General features: G+C 40.0%; 2 protein-coding genes across 7 annotated transcripts in view; one reads left to right on the top strand and one right to left on the bottom strand.

Annotated features, from left to right (window-relative positions):
- LOC116724041 (probable E3 ubiquitin-protein ligase HERC1) overlaps nt 1–19,464 on the bottom strand; it is a 46,599-nt gene extending 27,135 nt beyond the window's left edge. For all 6 annotated transcript variants that reach the window (XM_032569351.1, XM_032569353.1, XM_032569354.1 and 3 more), the window contains exons 1-29: nt 19,354–19,464; nt 14,163–15,165; nt 11,538–11,633; nt 11,251–11,433; nt 10,674–10,886; nt 10,409–10,507; nt 10,182–10,278; nt 9,961–10,104; nt 9,634–9,761; nt 9,074–9,218; nt 8,813–8,984; nt 8,530–8,664; nt 7,556–7,721; nt 6,681–6,806; nt 6,134–6,358; nt 5,763–5,915; nt 4,853–4,985; nt 4,515–4,718; nt 4,173–4,394; nt 3,650–3,823; nt 3,408–3,522; nt 2,871–2,988; nt 2,564–2,765; nt 2,141–2,441; nt 2,001–2,049; nt 1,868–1,913; nt 708–958; nt 247–444; nt 19–139 (exon numbers count right to left, since the gene is read on the bottom strand). In XM_032569351.1, coding sequence (XP_032425242.1) covers nt 19–139; nt 247–444; nt 708–958; nt 1,868–1,913; nt 2,001–2,049; nt 2,141–2,441; nt 2,564–2,765; nt 2,871–2,988; nt 3,408–3,522; nt 3,650–3,823; nt 4,173–4,394; nt 4,515–4,718; nt 4,853–4,985; nt 5,763–5,915; nt 6,134–6,358; nt 6,681–6,806; nt 7,556–7,721; nt 8,530–8,664; nt 8,813–8,984; nt 9,074–9,218; nt 9,634–9,761; nt 9,961–10,104; nt 10,182–10,278; nt 10,409–10,507; nt 10,674–10,886; nt 11,251–11,433; nt 11,538–11,633; nt 14,163–15,134 — 5,188 coding nt within the window. In that variant the 5' untranslated portion in view covers nt 15,135–15,165; nt 19,354–19,464. The remainder of the gene's footprint in view (nt 1–18; nt 140–246; nt 445–707; nt 959–1,867; nt 1,914–2,000; nt 2,050–2,140; nt 2,442–2,563; nt 2,766–2,870; nt 2,989–3,407; nt 3,523–3,649; nt 3,824–4,172; nt 4,395–4,514; nt 4,719–4,852; nt 4,986–5,762; nt 5,916–6,133; nt 6,359–6,680; nt 6,807–7,555; nt 7,722–8,529; nt 8,665–8,812; nt 8,985–9,073; nt 9,219–9,633; nt 9,762–9,960; nt 10,105–10,181; nt 10,279–10,408; nt 10,508–10,673; nt 10,887–11,250; nt 11,434–11,537; nt 11,634–14,162; nt 15,166–19,353) is intronic.
- A 2,104-nt stretch (nt 19,465–21,568) lies between these two features.
- esm1 (endothelial cell-specific molecule 1) lies at nt 21,569–23,725 on the top strand. Its single transcript, XM_032568863.1, has 3 exons — nt 21,569–22,082; nt 22,341–22,484; nt 22,595–23,725. The coding sequence occupies exons 1-3, from the start codon at nt 21,746–21,748 to the stop codon at nt 22,672–22,674; spliced, it is 561 nt and encodes a 186-aa protein (XP_032424754.1). The 5' UTR covers nt 21,569–21,745; the 3' UTR covers nt 22,675–23,725.
- The last annotated feature ends 140 nt before the right edge of the window (nt 23,726–23,865 follow it).

Below are 23,865 nucleotides of genomic sequence, written 5' to 3' on the forward strand. Positions count from 1 at the left end.
ACAAACTATACTGGATACCTGGATGGGCCTTTTCCAATTGGACTCTCAATCTGAGAACATGCACCACTTGCTGGTAAAAGGAATGGGCTGCAGATTTTAGTGCTCTCTTTGTCTCCATAGAAGCTGCATTAGTCCCACACTGGGTTGACATAGGAGAGAAGCTGAGGTTAAATATTTTGCTATTCCAGCAAATCCTCAGATATCCAAGGCAAACAACATTTGAGGTGGTAAGTTTAATGACTGCACCATGTAATGCTGGGTCTCATAATTGGTTCCTGAGTGAGATCTGATGATTTGTGTTCCCAAGGCAAAACATCCAGACAGGAACTGGAGCTGCACAGACTGCAGCAAAGCAGGAAAGTGTAGGGAGATGGAGGATCGAGTGTTCTTCTCTTCCATCTTAGACAGGAAGGCAGACATCTGACAAAAGGCCTCCAGACGCATCTGATCAGAAAAACAGAGTTAGGCGTTAGCTATAACTTACAATCTTATAGCACTTTAAGTCTACTTCGGCTCCTGCATGTGTATCTCATTTGAAAGGTTTGTGGGGGTGTGTGAAAGCATAAATGATATTTTACAGCATGTAAATGCAGCAGAAACACATCCACACAGTGTGGCTGCCTTTAATCGCCACAGTGAAACAGAATCACTCCTTAAAAGCATTCAGAGGGCTTATATTGTTATAAAGACAAAAAAATCTCACTTGCCTCAGCTCGCTGTTGCTGATGCATTATTGCTAAAGTGATGGATTTCGGATCTGCCTGCCCACAACTCTGTATTCCAGGAAAGGTTGGAGAGGAAGGTAGGAGGATCAAGCCTCCACAGGTGAAGTGAAACACCTGGTGAAGAATAGGCAAAGTGTTGTCGCTGCTGCGGGACAGGGAGCCGCCCGGGCTGATGCACTGCCGCAAGCGATCCCAAGCTTCTTTCATTATCCCCAAGGAACACAAAGGTAAACCTGAAGTGGATGGAACAAAGGTTTTCCCAAAGGTTTAAATACACTCATCATTTGGGGCTTTTAACTACTTATCTCAGTGTTTGTTTTTTTTTTTAGAGTTGAAAAAGCGATGGAAATGTTTCAAATTAACATGGATTTCTCAAATCTACATAAAGTCAAAATTACACATTTGCAGGCTCACCCCTGAACATAAATACATCAGCGCTAATATTTAATTAAAAGTATCTTAGCAATCTGCTAACATGCTGACAACATGCTTTTTAAAGATACCAGCAAGGTTCTAGCATTGAGAACGATTCTAGCTCATTTAAAGTCGTTGTTTTTTCTGGCACAGACTTGGCTTTAAGCACAGTTTATACATTTTCAAGAAAGTTATGATGTTGGGTCATTCCAGAAGCTTCATGTTATCCATTTGATTCACCCTGAAACCAGTTTTGCTACCTAGCTAGCAAGGGTAAATTTTCTACCTAGCTAGCGAGGTAAATTAGCAGCTAGTTACCAGTAACCACAACCACCTCTAGTAAAGATATTGGTGAAATTTTTGCACAACAGTAAAGTCCTGAGAGAAAAAAAAGAAACCTACATAGAATACATGTCATTAAATAATCCTATCACAACTAAATTTAAAACCTGTGATTAGCGTTTTTAAGGCCACCTCATGTTTTCTACGAATTTAAGACTTTAGGGCCTTAATTTTAGATGCACTCTGTATTAACATATTACTAGAATCAATTTCTCGAGCTCATATTCACTGGAGGTGATTGTATAATGTATTTATAAGATTCAACTACATCCTACAGTACTATTCCAACCAAGCTTAGAAGAGATTATCCTGTCTGACGACACCTTCTGCACTTTAAAGTATAATTTCAATGAAATTATGTTCAGACTTAAACATTCTCCACTCACCCATTTTATTTGCAGAAGACCCAGGGGGGTTCTTGGACAGGTCAAACTAAATCATATGGAAACAACAAACAACTGAAATGATAAGAAATTTCAGAAGATAATGGGGGAAATATTCTCTCAGCAGATAGCTTACCTGCTTTCTTCCATGAAGAGACACAGTGAAAGACTCTGACGATAACCTCCTGAAGGAGGAAGGGATGATGCAGATGCTTACTTAACCAAGAAACATTAAAAACAAACACGCCCACACACACTGCACAGTGCAAACTCTACCTTGCAACAGTATTCACAGCTTGATTATCTTCCTCTTCACTGGGTTCTATCCAAGCAGGCCTGACTCCCAGCAAAAGGAAGAGGCATCGGGATATCACAAGCTGGCAGGCGGCAGGAAACGACAGACCTTCATCTGATTCACAGCGATTTTCCCACTGTTGTTTGGGATCCGGCTGTGTCTCCGGGCTGACCGGGCTCTCCATGCTGCTGGGGAGGGTGGAAGTGCCAAATGACTCATAGACCGTCACATTCTGCTGCACTTGCATGGCTTCCCGTGTTGCCATGAATGATTCCAAGACTTCTGCAGAGGTAGAAAACATTTAAGATTGCGATCAGTATCATATTACTGTGCAGGTTGAGTGTCTTTAACTGCAGGAGAAAATAGCAACCTATTAACAATAGACAGAAATAATGAGTCCAGACCTGACAAGTACATTCGACTGCTGCTAAATCGGTCATCTTCTGTCAGTTCTTCATGGTTGTGGTTCGCAGTCGGAGTCGGGGGCACTTGCACCTCCTGGTTACAGTAACCTACTGGTTGCTGCTCGTGATCTTTTCCGACTTGCTCCAGGGACATGCTCGGCTCTTCACTGTCAGCATTGGGACTTTGGGGAGACTGAGAGTTCTGCATTATACCAGAAAGAAAATACACATATATATTTTTTTAGATTTAAATCTGAAACAATATATCAGTTTATATTGTTCGTCAGTGAACTTTTAGTAATGTTACCTGTTTGGTTGAGTCTTGCCTCTGAGACATTTTTGGAGCATTTTTAAGAGCCAGAAGAGAGCTTCTTAGTTTAAAAACTGTTTCATAGACCTCAAACAGCATCTCAGAAGGTTCCTCTCTGTTTCAATAAACATGGATAAATTGAGAATATTAGCAGATTGCTTTGTAAGCTCATCATCACACATTAAAAAGAAGATACCAGAGAATTAACACAACACTTCAAAAGTTTCCTTGTGTGACGACATGGGAAAATCAATAGAAGTATGTGAGGAAGAGAACTGTGGACCTCATCTTGCATTTTGCGTCTTGCTAACTGAACTGAAGGAGGAAAGGCTTAGTGTGATTTAATGTCAGACACTAAGAAAAATTTTTTTATATTGGATAAGTGGTCAAGTCATTGATCAGATTAAGATTCAGCATCAGCAAATGCCTGATCTTATATAACTGATCAGTATTCAGGACATCCATAATATCATTCACCACACAGAAAATTTTGTTTGATAAGTACATTGATATGTGTGGAGTTATCTGACTCACCTGTCCTGCCAACAGGCCTCATTCTGCAGCCCTGTGTGTTTCAGGAGAGCAGCGAGACTGCAGCGGCAGACGATGGGCAGCAGGTAATCCTCAGAAGAACCTCCATTTTCCCATTCTGCTCTCACAGAAAACACAAATGAAGTGCAATAACGTCAAAAAAGCGAATTAATCAAAATTCTGACTCTTATTATGTAAATAGGAATACATTTATACAAAATAAAGATGCACACGAGTAAGATTACCTTTACCAAGAGCGTACTCCTCCATCTTCCACCACATGATGCCTGCAAGTCCCCTGGTGGAGCCCAGGGCCAGCTCCAGTAAGGTCCGGGTGTCCTCAGTTAGATTTAACTCCATCTGTTGGGCATCGCTGTTGCCCAGCAACACAACCTCGGTCAACCAAGCCATGGTAGAGTCTGCGGGAGACCATATCGCTTAACCCACTTATGAAAACCACAACTTGCATCAACATTTACAGCCGACCTTCCCACTGGCATGAAAATTTAATGGACATCTGAAACATTTAGGGACATTGTTTAATACATCTGTGACGCCTCATAATTTAAGAGAGGTACATCACATAAAGAAGCTGATTTGCAGAAAATTCTGTGCTACCAGTACCTCTTTATTTTCTAAGCTGAAAGATTTGTCGTTTTAACAAACAGATTATAGGGACATTCATATAAATAAAACAAATGATGAAACATCTGCTCTGTGCAAATGATGCGTTAAAAAAACGGAAGAATAAGTTCAATGGTTTCCTACCAAGCTGTTCAAAGTCCATCTCCAGACCATTCCTGAGAAGGACGTTCGATAACCACGTCTCTGACATTTTCTCATGGAGGGAAGGCGGTGGGCCTTGCACCATACTGCCAAGGCACCGTCCAACGGCCAACGCTACAGATCGCTCCAAGTCCAGTATCCAAACCCATCTGCACTCCTCCTCCTGTTGCTCCTTTCCCAGGTTTGGGCTTTCCTCACTTTTTTCTACAAGATAATCCCTCTCATTATTAAACTAGATATATATGCATCAACTGAAATGACAGAGAAACCTATAGAAATAATAATTCTGGGTGAATAGGAAAAGTAAAGGGTAATTGAACTGACGAGAGGAAGCTTTCTGAGCCTCTACTCCCAGTTCTTGATCCTCCAGGAGGGACGTCTCAGGCAGCAGGCTGTTCAGATCATTCAAGTGCTCCAACAACGACATCAAATGGTTCAGTAGAGGCTGAACGGTGTCCAGTGGCAGCAGCAGCAAGGAGTACATTACCTGGCACAGCAAGCTACCCGCAACCGAATGGTATAACACAGCTAGGACCAAAGGTGAGACAAAAGAAGAGGATTGAAGTCATTTAGCACACTAAAGCTACTGTGAAAAGAGAAAGAGTTCTAACACCAAATCGAATAAGCTTCAACAACAAATTTGGTATTGCTATTATTCTTACTATGCAGCTTTTTAATTATCTGTTTGTCATGGGAGCTCTTTTTCAGCAGCTTAGTGGATCTCTTGAGAGTCTCAGTGGCGCAGGGAAGCAGCAGGTACAGATGCTCACGCAGCAAGGTTACACTGCCGTCATCCTACCAGGAGCAGAAAGAACCCCATTGTAATCCAAATACAATAAACGGTTAACAAAAATAAAAATGACAATGCTTTATCAAAAACAAATGGGCAAAAAAAACCATTTATAAATGAGCATTTCTGGATGTTTATTCCAGTAACACTGGCCATTTGAAATATACATACACTTTGCAATATGTGTTTAACTTCTGGCCATTAATTACAAATTCAGACTTGCACTCTTTCAGGGAGGACTGATGATACAACTTCAATAAATTTTAAAACTGAGGATTAGATGGACGAGTTTAAATTTATTGTGGATCCCCAACAGGTTAAAATTAGACATAAAGTTTCAAATATGTACAGTACAGACCAAAAACAGTACACACCTGTGTGTCCAAACTTTTGGTCTGTACTCAATACAGACCAAAAGTTTGGACACACTTTCTCATTGAATTCAATGAGAAGGTGTGTCCAAACTTTTGGTCTGAACCGAGTACAGACCAAAAGTTTGGACACACAGTTGTGTCCAAACTTTTGGTGTGTACTGTACATGCAAAATAACTAATATTTGAGGTAAATGTTATGAAGTAGCGTTTTGACCACAAACATAATTACGAGAGTAATTAACAAGCCTTTGACTTAATTCTATAAAACAATTAGCATTTCACACCTACAAAAGGTAGAGTAACCCTTTAAATGGTCAAAGTTTGAAAATAATTTATATACACTAAGCTTATGCAAACTTCTGGAACAACAACTTTTTGTTGTTCTGACTGACTAATTTAGTTTCTTACCTCAGGACTGGACTGAATGTAGCAGTGGGCGAGCAGGTGTTTGTGAAGTCCTGACAGCAGCTGGTGGAACTGAGAAGGAGGATCATTTTGTCCCTCACCACCTCCACATAGCTGTTTATCACTGTTTTTCTCCAGTTCTCCAAACTGCTGCTCCTGTATGAACACACATAGGCAGACATGCAGCACAATCACTGTCACATTACCACATTTATGTTGCATTTTTAACAAAAGTGCTGTTCTAATTATAAAAAACTTATTTCAACTAAAAGATTAGTACATAAAGAGTAGTTTCCCCTTACTACATTACTGAAACTATCAGCACTACATGTCATGATTTAAGTTCTACATACACGAGGTCCTTGAATTCGTACCGTATAAAAGCCAATGCTGAGCAGCAGCGTTCTCAGCAGGACCTCTGCTAAGTGCAGTGGGTCATAGGCATCAACTGAGCTGGAGGAGGAAGGAGGTCGGGTCGATGCAGCGGGCGTTAGTGGAGGTCCGAGGCCCGTCACCTCTCCAAAATTGCTGTAACCTAGCAGAGAAGCTACATGGCTCTGATCCTGAAGGCTGCTGAGGACCATGTCTAGCTGCAGCCGCTTTAAACAGACACAGAAAGACACTTAGAGGAGCAATAGTTTTCACAGTTACATATTTTCGCATTGTTCTAGCACTCTTTCACACATGCAGCATTCCAAATTGATAAAATGGTTAGAGAATCTCCAGCTGCATCAAGCCAGATAGCGAAAAAAAAAAAAAAATAGAAGCTCAACCATTATTTTCCTCCATATCTCCAAAGATGACATAATAAAAAATATGTGGTGTTCGTTTATATTGAACCCTCTTTTCTCTGATACCCCAAAATAAAATGATGACTATATGCCCAATAAATAAATAATTCTTTATGATACTTATACATACCTGGCCTTTGGAAAGAATATTTAAACTCTGTGGGCCTTGGGGAAGGAGGGAAAGGAGCAGCTCAGTTCGTTCCCTGAGAGGAGGCAGCAGCAGGGAGGCACCAATGGACAGTGTGTTTAAAACTGCCTGTGTAGCGACAAGAAAAGACAAAACATCCAATATTACCATTAACTGCATGCAATAAAAAATATAAATTAAAAGCATAAAAACCTCTCAGCAAAAATACTACACAAGCCAAAATCTGGCCTTTGCATGGTATTTGAAACATGACCTCTGTCGTGGGACATTAGCAGGATATCTTTTGGCTGTTGTAAGTAGTGAGGCACTACCACTAATAAACACTTTAAGCTTATCAGAAACATTTTTAACCACTGTGCAATTGTCTGCTCCTTCTAATGTTTTAAAAGAAACGAGGTGTAGCGAATATGCCTCCATTCAAACTACAAACTATTGAAAGGCAGAGCACAACCCTGATTTTCACCCACATTGACGTTGGACTTTTGAAGGGGAAAAGTGGTCTGTGCATCTACTGTAGGAAAATGTATAACTGCTGAAAATTAAAATTACAATATTGATAGGGATTAACTCACTTTTTTTTTATTGTTACATATTACCTCTCCTCTCTGTAAGAGTTAGTATGTCAGTCACTAAAACTATACATCTGGTATGGGCATTAAGGGCAGTTTGTTCACCCAACAGACTAAACATGTTATTGATATGCAGTTTGAATCCATGGCATAATCTCTTTGGCTACCGAAGTCAAATAGTTTTTTGGTTTTTTTGCAATATTCTACTCACTGACATTGTCATGAAAATATTGTGCAACTCTGATCTACTCTCAGAACTATATTACAACAGAAACTCAGATTATTTACTTGTTGTATGGATTCTGGTATGTTGGTGTCTATGAGCCTGAACAGCAGATTTCTCAAGGGCCTGCCCTGAGCACCAAGAACCATGGCTCCTGTGCCGCCTGCATGAGCCAAGGACAAGTGGATGGACAGCAGCTTCATGCACAGCAGAAGGAAATGATGGTGATCCCTGAGGAGCAGAACCAGACAGCTTTAGAGAAGAGGATTAAAGGAGCAAGCGAGGAAATGTGACTGTCAACATGCCCTTGTGATGGAGGTGAAGAATTCTCCACATCCTCTACTTCAACGTCTTATGCTTCTCAAGATTCAAATTTCTGAGCTTTCAACAGATTTTATGACATACTGGATATCTGAGTGGGTCAAATTTCAATCTAGAAAAAATATTCCTGAAGTTTGATTGTAAGTCAGCAACTTAGTAAAAGGTTTTTTTTCATGTCACTTTTTTAGGCACTTACTTTGAACAAGTTTTAATATTTATGCAACTTAGATTTGTAAAATCTGGTATAGATCATCTGGTGAAGCACAGTTTGCGATCTATTACAACTTTATTTTGTTTGTCAAAACTAAAAATTGCGATGCTTGAACAACAAGCTAAGTTGGTCTAGGGGCAAAAAATAAATGAGGGTGTATTTATCTGTGACTTATATCAGTAATCCAAAAGCATGTGGACAAATGTAACAAAATAATAAAAAGAAGAGTTGTGGTTTGGCAAATCAATGAGAAAGGGTACATACAAATCTAAAAAAAAAAAAAAAAAAAAAAACTTTAATTTTCAGAAATTCTGTTTTTTACATGGAAGAAATTGTAATAAATTCTGGAAACCCATCAATTTTTCTAAATATAAAATGTTATGTTTCCCATATTTATCCAGCCTTGGATAAAATCAAATTACATACTTTTGCAGGCTTTTTAAGCCTAGTAAGAGCCTTTGATTGTATGCTTTGAGCACTGAACATAGCAACAAGTTAACCTCATACCTTTTAGATACAAATGGAGCCGGGGGTGTATCGTTACCAATGCCGTCACAGTACATTTCTAGGAAGTTGCGTAAGTAGGTGAAAGTGCTTTCCTCCAGGTCGACACAGAAGGGTCTGTGCCATGCCACGAGTTGCCTGGACAAAGAAACAAAGCAATCTAAAATCCCAGGGAAACATCTCCATAGATACAAACACAATCCACAACACAAAGGAAGGATTTCAAATGGCAGATACTATGAGTTGGTTTTCACTAAAGAGACAGATCCTTTTAGTCACTGTTCACCTGTCACTTGGAACTGCAGTCCATGCGAGACTGTGAGAGGTGCCAGCTGTTATTTGCTGAATCGAGATCCCCTCTAAGCCAAGCACCTTCCTCGGTTTGGTTATTGGTGTAGAGGTGTGGCCTTGCCCACACTGGCCCATCGTATTGTTACCCCAAGCATACACTTCGTTCTCTGATGACAGGAGGACACGTTTCGGACGTCTTTAGGCATTGTGTAGAAATCATTTAGTATGAAGCAGCAAACTGGTGAAGATTTCTCACCGTGAGACAAAGCCAGACAGTGGCTGTCCCCACAGGAGATGTCTATGATCTTGGTGATGCCCAGGTCTTCTATGAACCTGGGTCTTAATGAGGTTGTTTCAGAGGAGCCACAACCTAAACACGAGCCACAGCCCCAAGCAAACACCTGAAGGTACAGTACAGGTAAAAACAAAATACATATAAATGATGAAAAAAATAAATGCTGTTAATGTTTTCAGATGTAATCAGGTAACTGATTTAACAGTTCCAGTCGAATTTCTGGGATTGGTCCGTATTTATTTATTATATTTCACTTTCACATTGGGGTATGCAGATTTCAGAGTCTCGTTTCGGAGTTTATCATTAACGTGGTTGACTGAGAACAAGCTCTGTTAAGGGTGACACCAGCTGGCTCAGTCAAAAAACTTAAAGATAATGCATAAAATACATTTTAATACATTTCTGTCATGTGCTTTTTTACATAAATTGACATTTATTAAACAGCATTAACACCGAAGATTAACAAACCCCGTCTAAAACTGACCATGTCAATCGAAAGATGTAGGTCAGCTGAATCTTACTTGTCCTGCAGATGTGAGGGCTAGAGATGACTGGCTGCCTGCACACACTTTCCTGATGATAAATCCATGAAGGGCTTCAATGACCTTGGGACGATACACACGATTCGTGTCTCCATGGCCTAGTTTACCTGCAAACATGAGTCATACTTCACATTTTTACTGCAGCTCAAAATGCTCTCATCATAAAAATGGAGACTGCAACTACAACACAAAAGTGCTGATGAGTTAATTTCACAAAAATAAGCAGAGTTTCTGATGTACCTTTATGAATAAAAACTGTATTTCTAGGTGTTTTCAATCAAAATGTCAATAAAGTGACGATTTTACCATTGTCTCCGCCACCAAAGGACCACACCGTACGTCCATCCTGCGCCACAGCAATGGTGTGGGAACTGCCACATGTTACCTGTCCCACTCCACTGATATCCCTCACCAGTGTGGGCATGTTTCGACTCTGGCTGTCACTGTGACCTGCACCAGACAAACCAGTTAATCAGAAATTCGTTGAAAACTTCATAATTGTTGAGATAGAGTAAATCTGAGTGTACCAAGTCTGCCAAAGTCTCCCTCTCCCCATGTATAGAGCTCTCCATCATTGGTAACGGCGGCACTGTGTCTGTAGCCAGCAGACACGCATAGAACAACCTGTAAGAAGAAGCAGTACATGTCAAAAACATGCTGGAACACGTAAAAATATAAACACATAAATAAAACCAGACAAAAACAGATGTATAATTCCTTTTGTCAAAAGCAGGTTGCTTTTCTGCAGACTCACTTTTCCTGACAGCGGCCCTTGTATGATTTTGGGGTATTTCTGTGTAGCACTGTTGCCATGACCAAGTTTTCCATATTCACCATCACCCCAGCTGAACACCTAAAACAAATTTGTGTTTATAAATTGAATCTAATATAAAAAAAAAACATGCACATGAGTCACTAAGTGCAAACATAGGTATAGTAATGTAATGCCAGTTGGCAACTTCAAAAATAGCAATGCTCATCTTAAATTTGCCCAATATTTCATTCAAAGGGCTTTATACCTCTCCCTCAACAGTGATGGCCAGAGTGTGTCCATCCGAGCCCTTGGAGGAGGACACTTTCTTCATGTTCCTGTGTGGCTCCAGCACCAGTTTCTTGGGCATGGACTGATTGTTGGAATCCCCCAGACCCAGGCGGCCATAGCTGCCTTTTCCACAGGCTTTCACCGAACCATCAGCAGACACAGAGAAGGTGCAGTACTGGCCTGCCTCAATCTGGAAGGAGCCCAGAGTAGACATTAGACGATAGAATTTCCACCTTTAAAACTTGGTGTAACATCTTTTCTTACTTAGGTCACAGGTACTGCACAAATTAGTGAACTAATGTTTACTTTGGCATTAGAGGTTGTGTAATACTAATCAACCAAAACTAAAATGACATGAAACGGCAAAGGGGCAAAAGTAACCAGCACATATTTGAAATATGATGCGTGCCACAATTCAAATATTTTAAAAAAAAGGGAAACGGTTAGTGCAGAATATTATGCCAGAGAATGAAGTGAAAAATCTTAGTAGACTCATGACATCCTTTTCATAACAGAAAAGAAAAAATCTAATTATTTGCATTTGTCAAACCTACCATCTGAGCATCACTGAAGCCCTGGGTCACTTTTGGCAGGAGGATTTTCTCCAGCGTCCCCTCTGCCAGCTGATGGCTGCTGTTGCTGCCCCAAACGTAAACCATCACCGTGTCGCTCTCTGCGCCGGGAGCAGCTGTGTCTGTGCTGCAGGAGCACAGGCAATTCGATGCCAGGTTGCATATCTGTGAAAGTGGAACAAGGTACAGTTAAAGTTTAGGTATGGAACAACTTTGTCTGATTATTATTATTATTGTATCATATTGTAGGAATCCATGCCGTGTTTTACCTCCTCAAACAAGTAGAGAGCCGCCTGGGAGAGTAGACAAAGTCCATCTGCGTCCTTTGTTAGCACCTGAGTGTTGATGGGATCCCCACGGAAACCCTATAAAAATGGTTTATTTTCCACATTTAAATACAAGGATGTCTTTAAAACACTGCACTGTGTTCATGAAAACGAAATCCAGATCATGTTTAAATCTCTGTTTGCTTTTCAGCTAAGCCGTTTGATAAATACAATGGATAAAAATAATTAATCAAAAAGATTATTACGCTGGGTACATTGCCTTATCGCATCACCTGGACAAAGTATTATATAGAACCTGCTGGCAACAGCTATCTCTGGTTATCATTTGTACAAAACTACTGCAAAGCTGATTAGGATGATTCAATATGAATAACTGTGGGGGACAGGAAGACTGGCTTAGTGTTAATCCTTATTTGCACACTAATGCATCACTCCAAACTTAGAGAATCTTTGTTTATATGGCGGCATGGAGAAGTGTCAGACCAAAATGATTTGAACAGAACAACTACTTATTAAATGCTATTTTGTAAATAAAGCAAATACTTTTACATTTTTAGATGGATTACATCATTAGAAATTATGGTTTATTGAATTTTAGTATCTGGTAATTAATAAAAAAAAAAAAACTACTTCAAACTTTAAAAAAACATTAAAAACAATGGTGAATTCTAAGCATCTAGCTTAATAAAAACTTTGACACTGGCCAAGACCAAGGAAGCAGAACACCATAAGAGATGCATAATCAATCAAAACACAATTTTCATCTCACATCCATGTGTGCAATATCTCAATAGCAAAGGACTGCCTGAATGAAACATTTAGATGGATTTATTTTAAATGTCATTCACGCAAATTATACAAGCCAATAATACATTTGGTCCTTTGTGTGGACTTTCCTTGCCCTAGATGTCCACACTGGATGTATATTTTTAGTGGCTGAGATGCTACACCTCAGCTCAAGAGTAGTGGGAACAAAATGTGATGAAGGAAAACAAAAAAAGTTCAGAAAAATACGAGTTATTGATACAGTAATCATAATATTCTTCAAAAGAATCATAATTACATCCATTCCGTTGCCCTTAAATGTAAAGTAACATCTAATTTTCAGTATCATGCTTTTCACACATTAGGTCCTCTGGTAATTCCTAAGTCATTCACTGTAACAAAGATATTAAACTGACAATAGTATGCATGATAGCATTTCTGTATTGTAGTGTTAGAAGTGAGGCAATAAAGCTGCCTTTTGCTGCTATACATTCTTTTTCTTTTTTATTACATATTAAATGGCCGCTGTCACCATTTATATACTCTAGAACAAAAACAAAAATATTCGGTGCAGTATGACACCAAAGTGAAGCTGAAAAGAGGCAAAGTTAGCTTCTAGTATCAGTATCATCTGAGCTGATTTTATGCTCTGGAAATGTTACACTTATATGTGCAATATATTATGGGATGTCAGCACAGACATATTTAAATTAGTTAAGAGGTTCTCTTATAAATCGCACAGTCTCCAATGTACTGTACATTAACGAGAGCATAAGGAAAACAGAAGACTGCCGTAAAATGTATTACTCTGCCACTCAGCTATGATAAAGATGTGTCAGAAGCTTTAAAATCAATTCATTTTTATTGCTGTTACATAACTTCAAGCTTTTTTTTTTTAAACAAAAATAAAAAAGAATCTGTGAGCTTTGGTCAAATGAGACTGAATTGTATCTTTTTATGTTTTGAGGCACAAGTGGTCTTTACAGGAAGAAGGGCAGAGAGAGAAAGAGAAAACATGTAGTAAATGTTTCAGGTTGGGAGTCGAACCCAAGACAGCTGTGGTGAGGAGAATTTTACAACAAACACTGTTGGTTTAGATCAGGGGTCTCAAACTCCAGGCCTCGAGGGCCGCAGTCCTGCAGTTTTTAGATGTGCCACAGGTACAAAACACTGGAATGAAATGACTTAATGACCTCCTCCTTGTGTAGATCAGTTCTCCAGAGCCTTAATGACCTAATTATTCTGTTCAGGTGTGGTGCAGCAAAGGCACATCTAAAAGTTGCAGGACTGCGGCCCTCGAGGACTGGAGTTTGAGACCCCTGGTTTAGATTAAAAGAAAACACACCAGATGAATGCGTGTTCTCATGTCCTCTGTTCAGTGTGAGAGAGGATCCATAGTGATATGGGCTTGTGTCCAAACTATGTGTGACTACACGACATCATGAGGATTCTGCCTGGAAACATAATCTGGATTGTCAATGGGTTTGCCAGCAGCATAACGATGCAAACCTAATAGTCAAATACACAGAAACAGTTCACCAGACACAAAACCAATCGAACTTCATGGCCATCCCAGCCCAGCCTACAGACCTACAGTAAGTCCTAGAGAAACATTTTATGGGGAGCAGAAAAGAAAAATGGATGAAGGAAGAGTAAGGACTATTTAGAGAGATTGCGCAAATAAATAATGATCAAACATCGCTCTTTATGTTCCAATCCAGTGAAAAGTTAATGTCATGTTGACAAAAGATTTTTTGGAAGTCCTGCTAATGCATTAAGGCTGATTTCACATTTTAATTGTAAAAAGAAGAAAATGTAACTGGTTAAGAAGAACTGACTTACCGAATATTGCCTCATCTGAAGAAGAGTTTGCTGAATAAGTTCAAAGCCCACGCCAGGTGATTGCTGAAAGCTCAGTGAGGAGGAGGAAGACAGGACCGCGGTGGAGGAGGGCATGGAGGCTGCCAAAGCTACCTCCACCCACTCCAGCAGGAATTTCAGGGAGCCTCTCTGCATGGCCAGGCCAAGCAGCAGCTCCAGAGCCAGCCTCCGACCAGTCGGGTCCGCCCCGCTGCTCCCGCTGCTCACCGACGTCTTCTTCAGAAAGTCAGCCACCTGTCCAAGGCAGTCCAAACCCACCGATGGGATCTTACTTTCATTAGCTAGAGAAAGCGGTGGCAGAGAAGCCAGGACGGATGAAGCGGTGGCGAGCACATCATTGCAAAGCACAGACTCCGGGTGCACAGAGGCCGCGTACCTCCAGTTCTGCTGCAGCAACGAGAAAAGCAGACTCAGACCCGTCCTTACACCCATTTCTATCAGAACGTCTGTGCCGGACTTGATTTTAGAAACTCCACCCGGCAGACGAGGTTCTGCGGCCAGCTCAATCGGCCCGCTCTCTGCCCCGCTGTCCGTGGACTGCGAGGGCAGCTGCAGGCGAAACTTGTCATGATATTTGCTGTGAAGTGCGTAGTAGATCCTCTGCAGAACTACCAGTCTTTGGTGGAGGCCCAGGGTGTAGGAGGTTTGCGTCAGCATGCGGTGAGCCAGCCATCGCTGACTGTGAAGCAGCGATGAGAGGTATTCTTCTTTCTCGGCTGATGTGTTGGATTCACACTCGAAGTCAGGAAGTCTTGGGCTGGCCAGTTCTTGTACAGGCTGAGCCAGAGTCACCACTTCCTTGTTGTAAAGGAGCTTATTGTAGAGAACGGCTGCCCCGTGCCTCCTGGCTGTCTGCACGCTGTCTTCTGCAGCCCAGGAACTGTTGAAATGCTCCTGCCACTTCAGCAACACATGAGTTTGACAAGGCACCATCTTTGTACATTATCTAAACTGTATTTCACTCCTGAAAAACAGAAAGAGTAGAAGAGTTACAATGGATGCAATTTTATTTTGACACCTACCACTCCCTTACACCTTCATCACTTTACAGGCAACATTTCTTACTAATTGGTCACTTTATTATGTTGTTCTCTCCCAATTACATTCAATGTGAAGGTGAAAAGCTTTGTCTTTGAAGCTGGCACCTCTTCACACAGCAGTCTACATCCAGGTTAATAATACAAGCCCAGTGGGTATCAGTGAAATAGGTCAGCCTCCTCCTAATGAGGAGACTTACAAGACACAAAGGGAAGTAGAATAGCAAGACTTTCTTTGCCATAAAGTCACAGACTAATGATTTTTTTTTTGTTCTGAGCACCAAAGTTAATAATCCAAGCCAGAAGTTAAAAAAATATATACTTTGTTGACAGATATTTAATTCTTGAGTTGATTTTATTGCTAAATTTAGTTGATTAATGACGTTAGATGAAAAATCCGGGTATATTTAATAAATATTTAAAACAAAGTGGAGGTGACTAACCGAGGTTTTGATCCAGATTATAATCTGATTGATCATTTTCTTTCAAGTAACTATGAAACTATAGATTATCTGACTGCTCTTTATCGTCATTTTGTTAAACTTACAGTCCCTTTATTTATATACGATGCTATAATAATGAAACAGTGTTGTCATTCAAGTGATAGTGAGTGGGGGCTCATCTACTTTCACATTGTACAGCACAAATCACACCCTCCCACGTCCAATGCTCCTGCTGTCTCACAACAGCAAAAATAGACTTGAGTTTCACTTCAATAATTGTATTTCTAGTGCTGTTTGTTTAATATTTACTCCAATACACAGAGACTGAATTATTTGATGTTGCCCAAACAAAAAACACTGACTTGAACAAGTTATTATGATGCCAAAGTATAAATCCTGAAATTAAAACCTACAACAAAACATGAAATGCGCTAAATCGCAAAATATTACCAAGTGTGTGATCATAGTCTGAAAATCTCATGTCCCTTGCTGAGCCAAAGGCTTGGGGGGGCTATACGGTTTCCACCCAGGCCAAAAATAACAGCAAGCTTAGATATAGCAATAGACTCACCAGTGAGGCAACCAAAGCAAGAAAGCTCCAGAAATGTGAAGTAGCAGATATGGGGCTAATTGCAATTCCCTCTTTTATCCCTTTTTTACCCCAAATAAAACATTTAGTTTCTCATTTGTTCTGGAAAATGTCCTTTTGTGATTACTGACTATAATGACGTCTGGAAATAATGCACTCTTCCAGGACCATTATGAATTCAGCTTCATATATCTATTCAGCAAGAACAGCTTCCATGTTTGAGCTGAAGAAAAACAACAAGAGAGCATGATGCCACCACCATCATCTTCAATCTGCCTGTTTTACAATTGGTTTTCCACAAATTACTATTTTAAAACATTTTCTGGTCTCATGTCCCCCAGTGTCATTTCTTTGTTTCAACAATGGCTTTGTTCTTGTCCCTGTCCCATACAGGCTGTGGAATGCATGACTAATCACTGTGCTGTCAATTTGGTTTTTTACCTGCATTCTAGGTGTCTGCAGCTCCTCTACAGTTTGCTAACTAGCAGGCAGAGAAGTCAAAACCAGTGCACGGCACACTTTTCCATACTTTTCTTTGTATTGAATTTGAAGTGTCATTTACTGACTTTTCATAAGTATGCACCACTTTGTGTTATCCTATCATGGGGAGAGAAATGTGAGACCTTGTGGAGGCTTATCTTAAATCTCTAGTGTAACCAAAAACCCTGAAGAGACATAACTTCAAAATGGAATAGCATCTCATTTCACTTCATTCATACGTTACCAAATACTTCTGGTTTACTTCAATCACCTAACCACCTACATTTCACATATAAAGGTAAATGCTAAGATCAGCTGGAAGAGGATGCTGACTTATCAGTTTAAGCTGCTGTTTCCAGGACGACCGGATCCACAGCAGGTACACTCTGGCTGCCAGTCAGAAGCCAGCTACAGATATTATCAAATTGTTTATCCATCATCGCCACTGACTCATATTTGAAGAGTTGCTGGGAGAGTGGTGCCTATCCGCAGCGATCACAGGTCGGGATGTGGGGTGCATCCTGAACGGGTCACCAAGGGAAACACAAGACAAACAACCAAGCACACACACTGATAGGCCTGTCACGATAGCAAATTTTGCTCAACGATTAATTGTCTCAAAAATTATTGCGATAAACGATAATATTGTTTGAAGACCTTTTTACACTGATTTAATGAAAATGACGTAATAATGCATGCGATTTCCTGCCAAAGATAGATACACTTTATTTTCAAAAGAACACTAAACACTGGAACTGATAAACAAAATAAACAAAACAACCAAAAACAAAAATAAAATGGATTCTCAGTCTCCATTAACAAAAAACTCACTTGAAAAAAAAAAACTAAACAACATAAAGCCAAAGTGGAAATAAATACTGCATTCAACCAAAAGATTATGAAGTCTGTATATTATGTTGCCCTTCAGTAATAATTAGATTTAAATAGAGAAGATGGGCACATCGACTACCTGATGCAATAGTTCACACTACATGATTTTTTGCTCCTATTTTTCCCCTTACAACAATCTTAGATCGTTGGTCTTTCTAAGATTGTGTGGTGTGTTATGGTAGATCATCGTTCCCGCTCCGATCTAAATCAGAGGTTTTCCCCACTGGGATCTTAACGCAGCCTGTTCAATGTGACAGGTAACCAATCAGAAAGCGCGGATTCTCCTCCATGTTTTCTGAGGGGAAATTACAGAGGGGAATCCCAAACAGCTGACACTGCGCAACCCGAAGTCCAGCGGACATCTGAGATGATACGTGGAAACAACATTAATGTTTATTCAACATGCAACGAATATAGAAAAGACAAGGAGAGGAGTTGGAGCCAAATTGCTACCGCAGATGATAAACCCGGTAACTTTTCAGCTGTTCGTTAACGTGACGTAAATAGGTTATAATGATTTTCATTCAGTCAGGACTTTACGCTGACACTAGTTACATGCACTGCAGGTAGATTGTAGTAAAGCATTGATTAATGCCTGGTTTTAAAATTAGTTCACTGGACTTGTAGCCATTATTTTGTGCCCATTGTTGGACACCACACGGCAGGAACGAACCCGATCGAACCGTCTGTCAGGTTTTGAAAATGGGCCGACAATCGGCCGACAGCTCTAAGATCGTGTAGTGTGCGCTGGGCTTTACACTAAGGAAATGAGGAAGGGAGGATCAGTGGAGAGAACCGGAGTTGAGCCTTTTTTTCATTCAGTGTCATTAACAGAAAGAGAAAAAGGCCGGAAGAGACGATAATGCCGATAATAAAAATGACGTCGATAGTTTTAATTTATCGTACGATTAATTGATTTACCGTTTATCGCGACAGGCTGACACTGATAACTAAAGGTAATTAGGGAGAAACCTTGGATTGTGGGAGGAAGTCAGAAAACCTGGTGAGAACACACACATTCAAAGGGAGATCATGCATTAACCCTGGCCAGTATTTGACCTAAAGATCTTCTTGCTGAAGTGCAAAAGTTCATAACCTGGCAGCTACATGTCAATAAAAATATTAATAATAAATATTATTATTATTATTATTATTATTATTATTATTATTATTAATAATCAGTTTTTGAGGTACAGAGGACAACTGTATTCATAATGGCCAAATGAAAAGTTAATAAGAGTCGAGCAAATAGGCACAAACGAGCAGCCTGGAGGATAATTTAATTATTGAAACATAACGGCATTATCCTCCTGCGCTTCAGGTTTCAATCTTTCTGCCCATTTATTAGTGTTTTTGCCAAGATATCAGTCTTGACATCCCTTTTCCTGGCTCGGTGCCTGGCGGTTGCAGCAACATAAACACTGAGCTGCTCAATGGGAATTTGAACAGCGGACACCGCCGTGTCATTCAGTTGGTGTAACACTATTCTGCATCTGCGGTGACAGCTGAGCTAACGCTGCTGGCTGGCTGGCTGCACTGCAGTTGCCTGCTAGTCTGCTTCACGTTAAAAGACCGACAGACCGAGCCCCACCTCCGCTTGTTTTCTGACAGCTCCCAGCAGAAACACCTCGCTGTGTAACAGTGAAGCTCGGTCTACGTCTATTTTACCTGGCTGTGATAGAATGAAAGAGGGCCGCAGGCGTGTCGGTTACCTTCACGGCGAGCTTCCGAGGGTGTTTGCTTTGCGTTACCCGTCCCGTCCCAGTGAGGTCTCCCTCGGACGCAAATATCATGTCAGCCTTCCCCTGCGTTTCCCTGCTTCTTCTGCGGAGCATTATATACTGATGCAAGGGGGCGGTGGGCTGCCACTTTAGCGCCACGGCGCGTCTCGGAGTGATGGCTCACACATGTATTTGGTTGGTTCAAAATTGTATTTCTAACACTGACAAAAAAAACCAAAAGGACACAGTCCATTCACAAAATAGAAACAAAACAAGTAATCTGCTGAAGTATATTCTTCTCATCCGACATCTGTTGATGTAGAAGAAATTATGCTTCCAGAATTTTTGACTTTGTCCCCTAAGATTAGTTTATCTCAGGCAAAATGCATTTTGCCCTTTGTGGCTCTAGAAGCGCATGACAATGCAAGGCTAACTTTGCATCATGCAAAATCCTGCAGGCTTTTCATGGAAAAGCTTTAATCTGACAGAAAATGACTGTTGCTGCATGCATTGTTTGGGCTTCAATCAATGGAGACCTTTCAGCATTTTCTTCTATTGTTGGCATTAAACTACATTCTTGTTGGAAAAAATTGCACAAGTCTACCATTAATTAAAGACAAATGTTTGCTCTCTAAGAAAAACATGAAGTTTAGACTGAAGTTTATTATAAGTTAAACACCAGAACTTCCATAATAATATCCCGTAGATATAGAGAAGTCTAAGATTGACATGTTTTGATAACAAAGCTGAGGACATGAATTACATGGGGCAATAATTTGATTATCACCAAAGATCACAAGATAGCAGCTGATGACCATAGATAGTAAACAATAAAAAAAGCAGAGCAATATGAGAAACAGAAGCTGCACCTTACCTGCCATCTGTAAAATCCTTTGCATTGTCTTCTTAGAGAGAAAAGTGGAGAATTTGGTCTAATTGTCATATCAACTTTTGTCACCATGGCGACCCAAAAAAACATTCTGGTATCTACTATGGCAGGAGCAAGATTCTGAGCGCCCCAAATAAGGCATTGAATTCAGTAATGAATTAGTAAAGGTTTATTAGTTTCCCCTTGCAGCCACACATGATTTGCTATTTAGCTTCACTGCTGAGGTTCTATCAGAAGCATCACAGAAGAGAACCGACCAGAGTCTGTCAGAGAAATGTCACTGTTGAATGAGAGTTAGTCGGTTGTAATGTTGTGTAAACAAGTCACAGGGTTTCCCCCCCAGTGTATTATAAGCCTGCAGGCCACCAGGTTAAGCATTATTTATTTATTTTAAGTTTTTTTTAACAATTGTCTTTTTTTAAGACAGAGTTTAGGTATTAATCTTCCAGTCTTCCAATAACACCTAATTATCAAGCGATATTTTCAAATTTCCTGTCAACTATAAACATTTTTTAACTCAAAAACATGGGGAACTGCTGCATGAAACTCCAAGCACCGGGATTAGCATGTTTTCTGGGGGAAACCCTGAATTCATGTCACATTTAGGCACACACTATTAAGTGAAACAGGTTAATAAATTTAAAAAATATATATGTTTATTGATCATTTTTAGATTTTTTTCCCCTCCTTCACATCACAGAGAACTGCACCCCTTTGTATGGACCAGCTGTCACTACTTTGAAGAATGAAGGAGATATTGTCATGGTTCATTCAAAAAATTCAAAAATATTTTATTGATCCCAAAGAGAAATTATCATGTTAATTAAAATTCTTAAAAGAGTTCTTGTAGATAGTGATGGCTGTTGGCTGGAAAGATACAAATACAGTCTGCTTTCTTCTTTCTTATAGACAGTTTTGCTGTTGCATCTTTTTGGTGCAACATAAATCATGCTGTAATTAAATGATTTTGCTTTTCAGAGATTATAAAAAGATGACTGACTACGTTGAATATTCACTGCCATCAGTGAATATTTAATAGGTACCCTCACTCACTGCTTGTTGTTCACAGAATTTATTTAAAATGTAAACATGGCCCTCATGACCTTTGCTTCCTATCAATTATTTATAAGAAACTTGTGTGGACAGGGGAACAACTCCACATCCTCCTGGGTCCTTATGCTGCCATCTGACGCTGAGGTGTTCCGTCACTGAGACAAAAACAAACCAAAGATAACTCATGACATCAGGTCCTGCCAACTTCAGTTCCTGGATGGAGGTTCCCAGTTGATCCCACTTCCAAGCCGGATTTCTAAAAAAAGGCTGCTGGGCAAAGAAAAAAAAAAGAAAAAAGAAAGAAACACCGGAATGAGGAAATTGGCCATCGGCAAAACAAAGTTGATCACTGCTGATAACCGTACAACCTGATGAACCGCGGGTCAGTCAACCCGAATCGTTCAGGCGAGATCACGGCTGCTCCTCTCGCATCTTCTCCACATGCTCTATCCAGCCACCCCGCGTCCAGTGATGTCCCTCCTGCTCCTCACGGTGCTCTCCTCACTCCTGCTGCATGATGCTGAGGCGTGGAGCGCCGGCGTGAAGTATGCGGTGAACTGCCCGGACAGATGCAGAGTGGATCGCTGCGGCGACCAGCGGGGCTGTACGCGGACCGTCCTGGACGACTGCGGCTGCTGCCAGGTCTGCGCGGCCGGCAGAAACGAGCACTGTTACCGCACGGTGTCGGGGATGCACGGCGTCAAGTGCGGACCGGGGCTGTTCTGCGAGTTCTACAAGGATGAGGACGATTATGGAGACGAATACGGGATGTGCAAAGGTGTGACCTGAAATCTTAGTCGTTTTTTTGAGTACTGCATCTTATGCTCAAAATCTTGATTCTTTTATGGTTTTACAACCTTTTAACGCTCTGGTCAGCAATTGTCCATAGTCCCATAGTCGATAAATAAGCCATATCTCCAGACCTAATTTGATTATCCATAGTAAAATGTTGCATTTATATGCACTATCGTTTCTCCACTCAAATATGTCTTATTTAATTTGGGCTTTTGTGACAAACTAGTGTTTTCCTTTGCAGACTGCCCATATGGGACCTATGGGGTTGAGTGCCGCCAGACCTGCGGCTGCAAAGGAGGCATTTGTGACAGGGAAACTGGAGCTTGTCTTACCCTCACATTCTTCGCCAAAATTGCCAGCAAGCTCAAAACTGGACCACAAACAGGTGAGTTTGTGCTTTAAGACAAATTGCTCTCAAATGACATTACATCACATTAGATCTCAGTAGATCTGAAAAGAGGATGACAAAGTAAACTCCTTCACTTGTTTTCTCAGGGTCTGAAGTGGGATCAGTACAAGCGGTTGCACAGAGCACAGACAGATCCACTGCTCCAAAAAGACTGAACCCTCGCTGACAAAAAGAGAAACAACCCTTCAAATGTTCAGTCCACATGTAGCATTAATTTATGAATAAACCAAAATGTATGTTTTAACTAAAAACTTTTTGACCAGCATTTGAACGCTTGTTAGATTTTTTTTCTCATCTTTTCTTTACATATGGAGTGTTATCTCTGCTCTTTAATTATTGCTTTTATTTTATATTATTTTATTTGTTCCATTATAAGGTTTGATAAAGCCTGTTGTAATATTAAATTAAATCAAACTGCACATTACAGTTCCTTATATTGCATAGTGGCTCGAAGTCGTCAGAATGAATATAAAACATTTACAAAGCCAAATTTCATGACACCAATAAAATGTACAGAATTGTCAAAGCAGGCTGCAATACTATAACTAACAACTTGATAGTGGAAATGTCCCAAAATGTCCAGGATTACTAGATTTCCATGTTGCAGATGTAACATTAAGGTCAAAAACAATATGCCTCCAACTCAGAAAAGCTAAACATGACCTAGATGAAGTATAAAGTCCATAAAAGCAAAATTGTTAGAAATTTTTACAGGAGTTTTACATTACTTATTTTGTAGAATTAAAACTCTCTTCAGAGATTTAAATTAAAAAGAGAAAAATGCATTCTAAATGTTGACATTATGTTGTTAATTTTTTCCTATCATTATTTTAATAACTTTTTAAATGTTGATACATACTGACAAAATTTCTGCGTAATGTACAGGATGTGTTAAAGCAAATCATTGGTTAGAAGTAGGTGAAATAAGTGCTACTTCATCCAACAACGTTTTGGTTTCTTTTGGTTTATAACTAATCTGATGACTTGGTTGTTTCTTTTCGTCGCATTCAACAAATGACTGAAATAAATATAAATGAAGGAAAGTTTGATTCCTCTTGGCCTTTGTGTTTTCTGGTGATCTTTTACATTGTAAATTGTTTCTGATTAAATGTAACTTGTAGCAACATTTTTTGTTCATTTAACACTTATTTCCATGACTGTCCTGTTTTTATAGGAAACAAAACACATCAAATATAGCAATAAAAACTTATAACTGACTTTTGTCACTTTTGTCAATTGAAGTCTTATGTGTACGTATATTGCTGGAGCTTCTGGAGTTTGCTGGTTTGCAAGTGCCTCACGTACATGCAAACTTTCAGTTGAGCATTTTCAAGCATTCTTTTAGTATTTCTGAGTT

Source organism: Xiphophorus hellerii, chromosome 8 (genome assembly GCF_003331165.1).
Source record: "Xiphophorus hellerii strain 12219 chromosome 8, Xiphophorus_hellerii-4.1, whole genome shotgun sequence".
Lineage (NCBI taxonomy): Eukaryota > Metazoa > Chordata > Actinopteri > Cyprinodontiformes > Poeciliidae > Xiphophorus > Xiphophorus hellerii.

Coding starts and splice junctions, on each gene's coding strand:
- esm1 (XM_032568863.1), top strand. CDS start 21,746: ATGCTCTATCCAGCCACCCCGCGTCCAGTGATGTCCCTCCTGCTCCTC. Junction 22,083..22,340: donor CGAATACGGGATGTGCAAAG/GTGTGACCTGAA, acceptor TTTCCTTTGCAG/ACTGCCCATATGGGACCTAT. Junction 22,485..22,594: donor CAAAACTGGACCACAAACAG/GTGAGTTTGTGC, acceptor TTGTTTTCTCAG/GGTCTGAAGTGGGATCAGTA.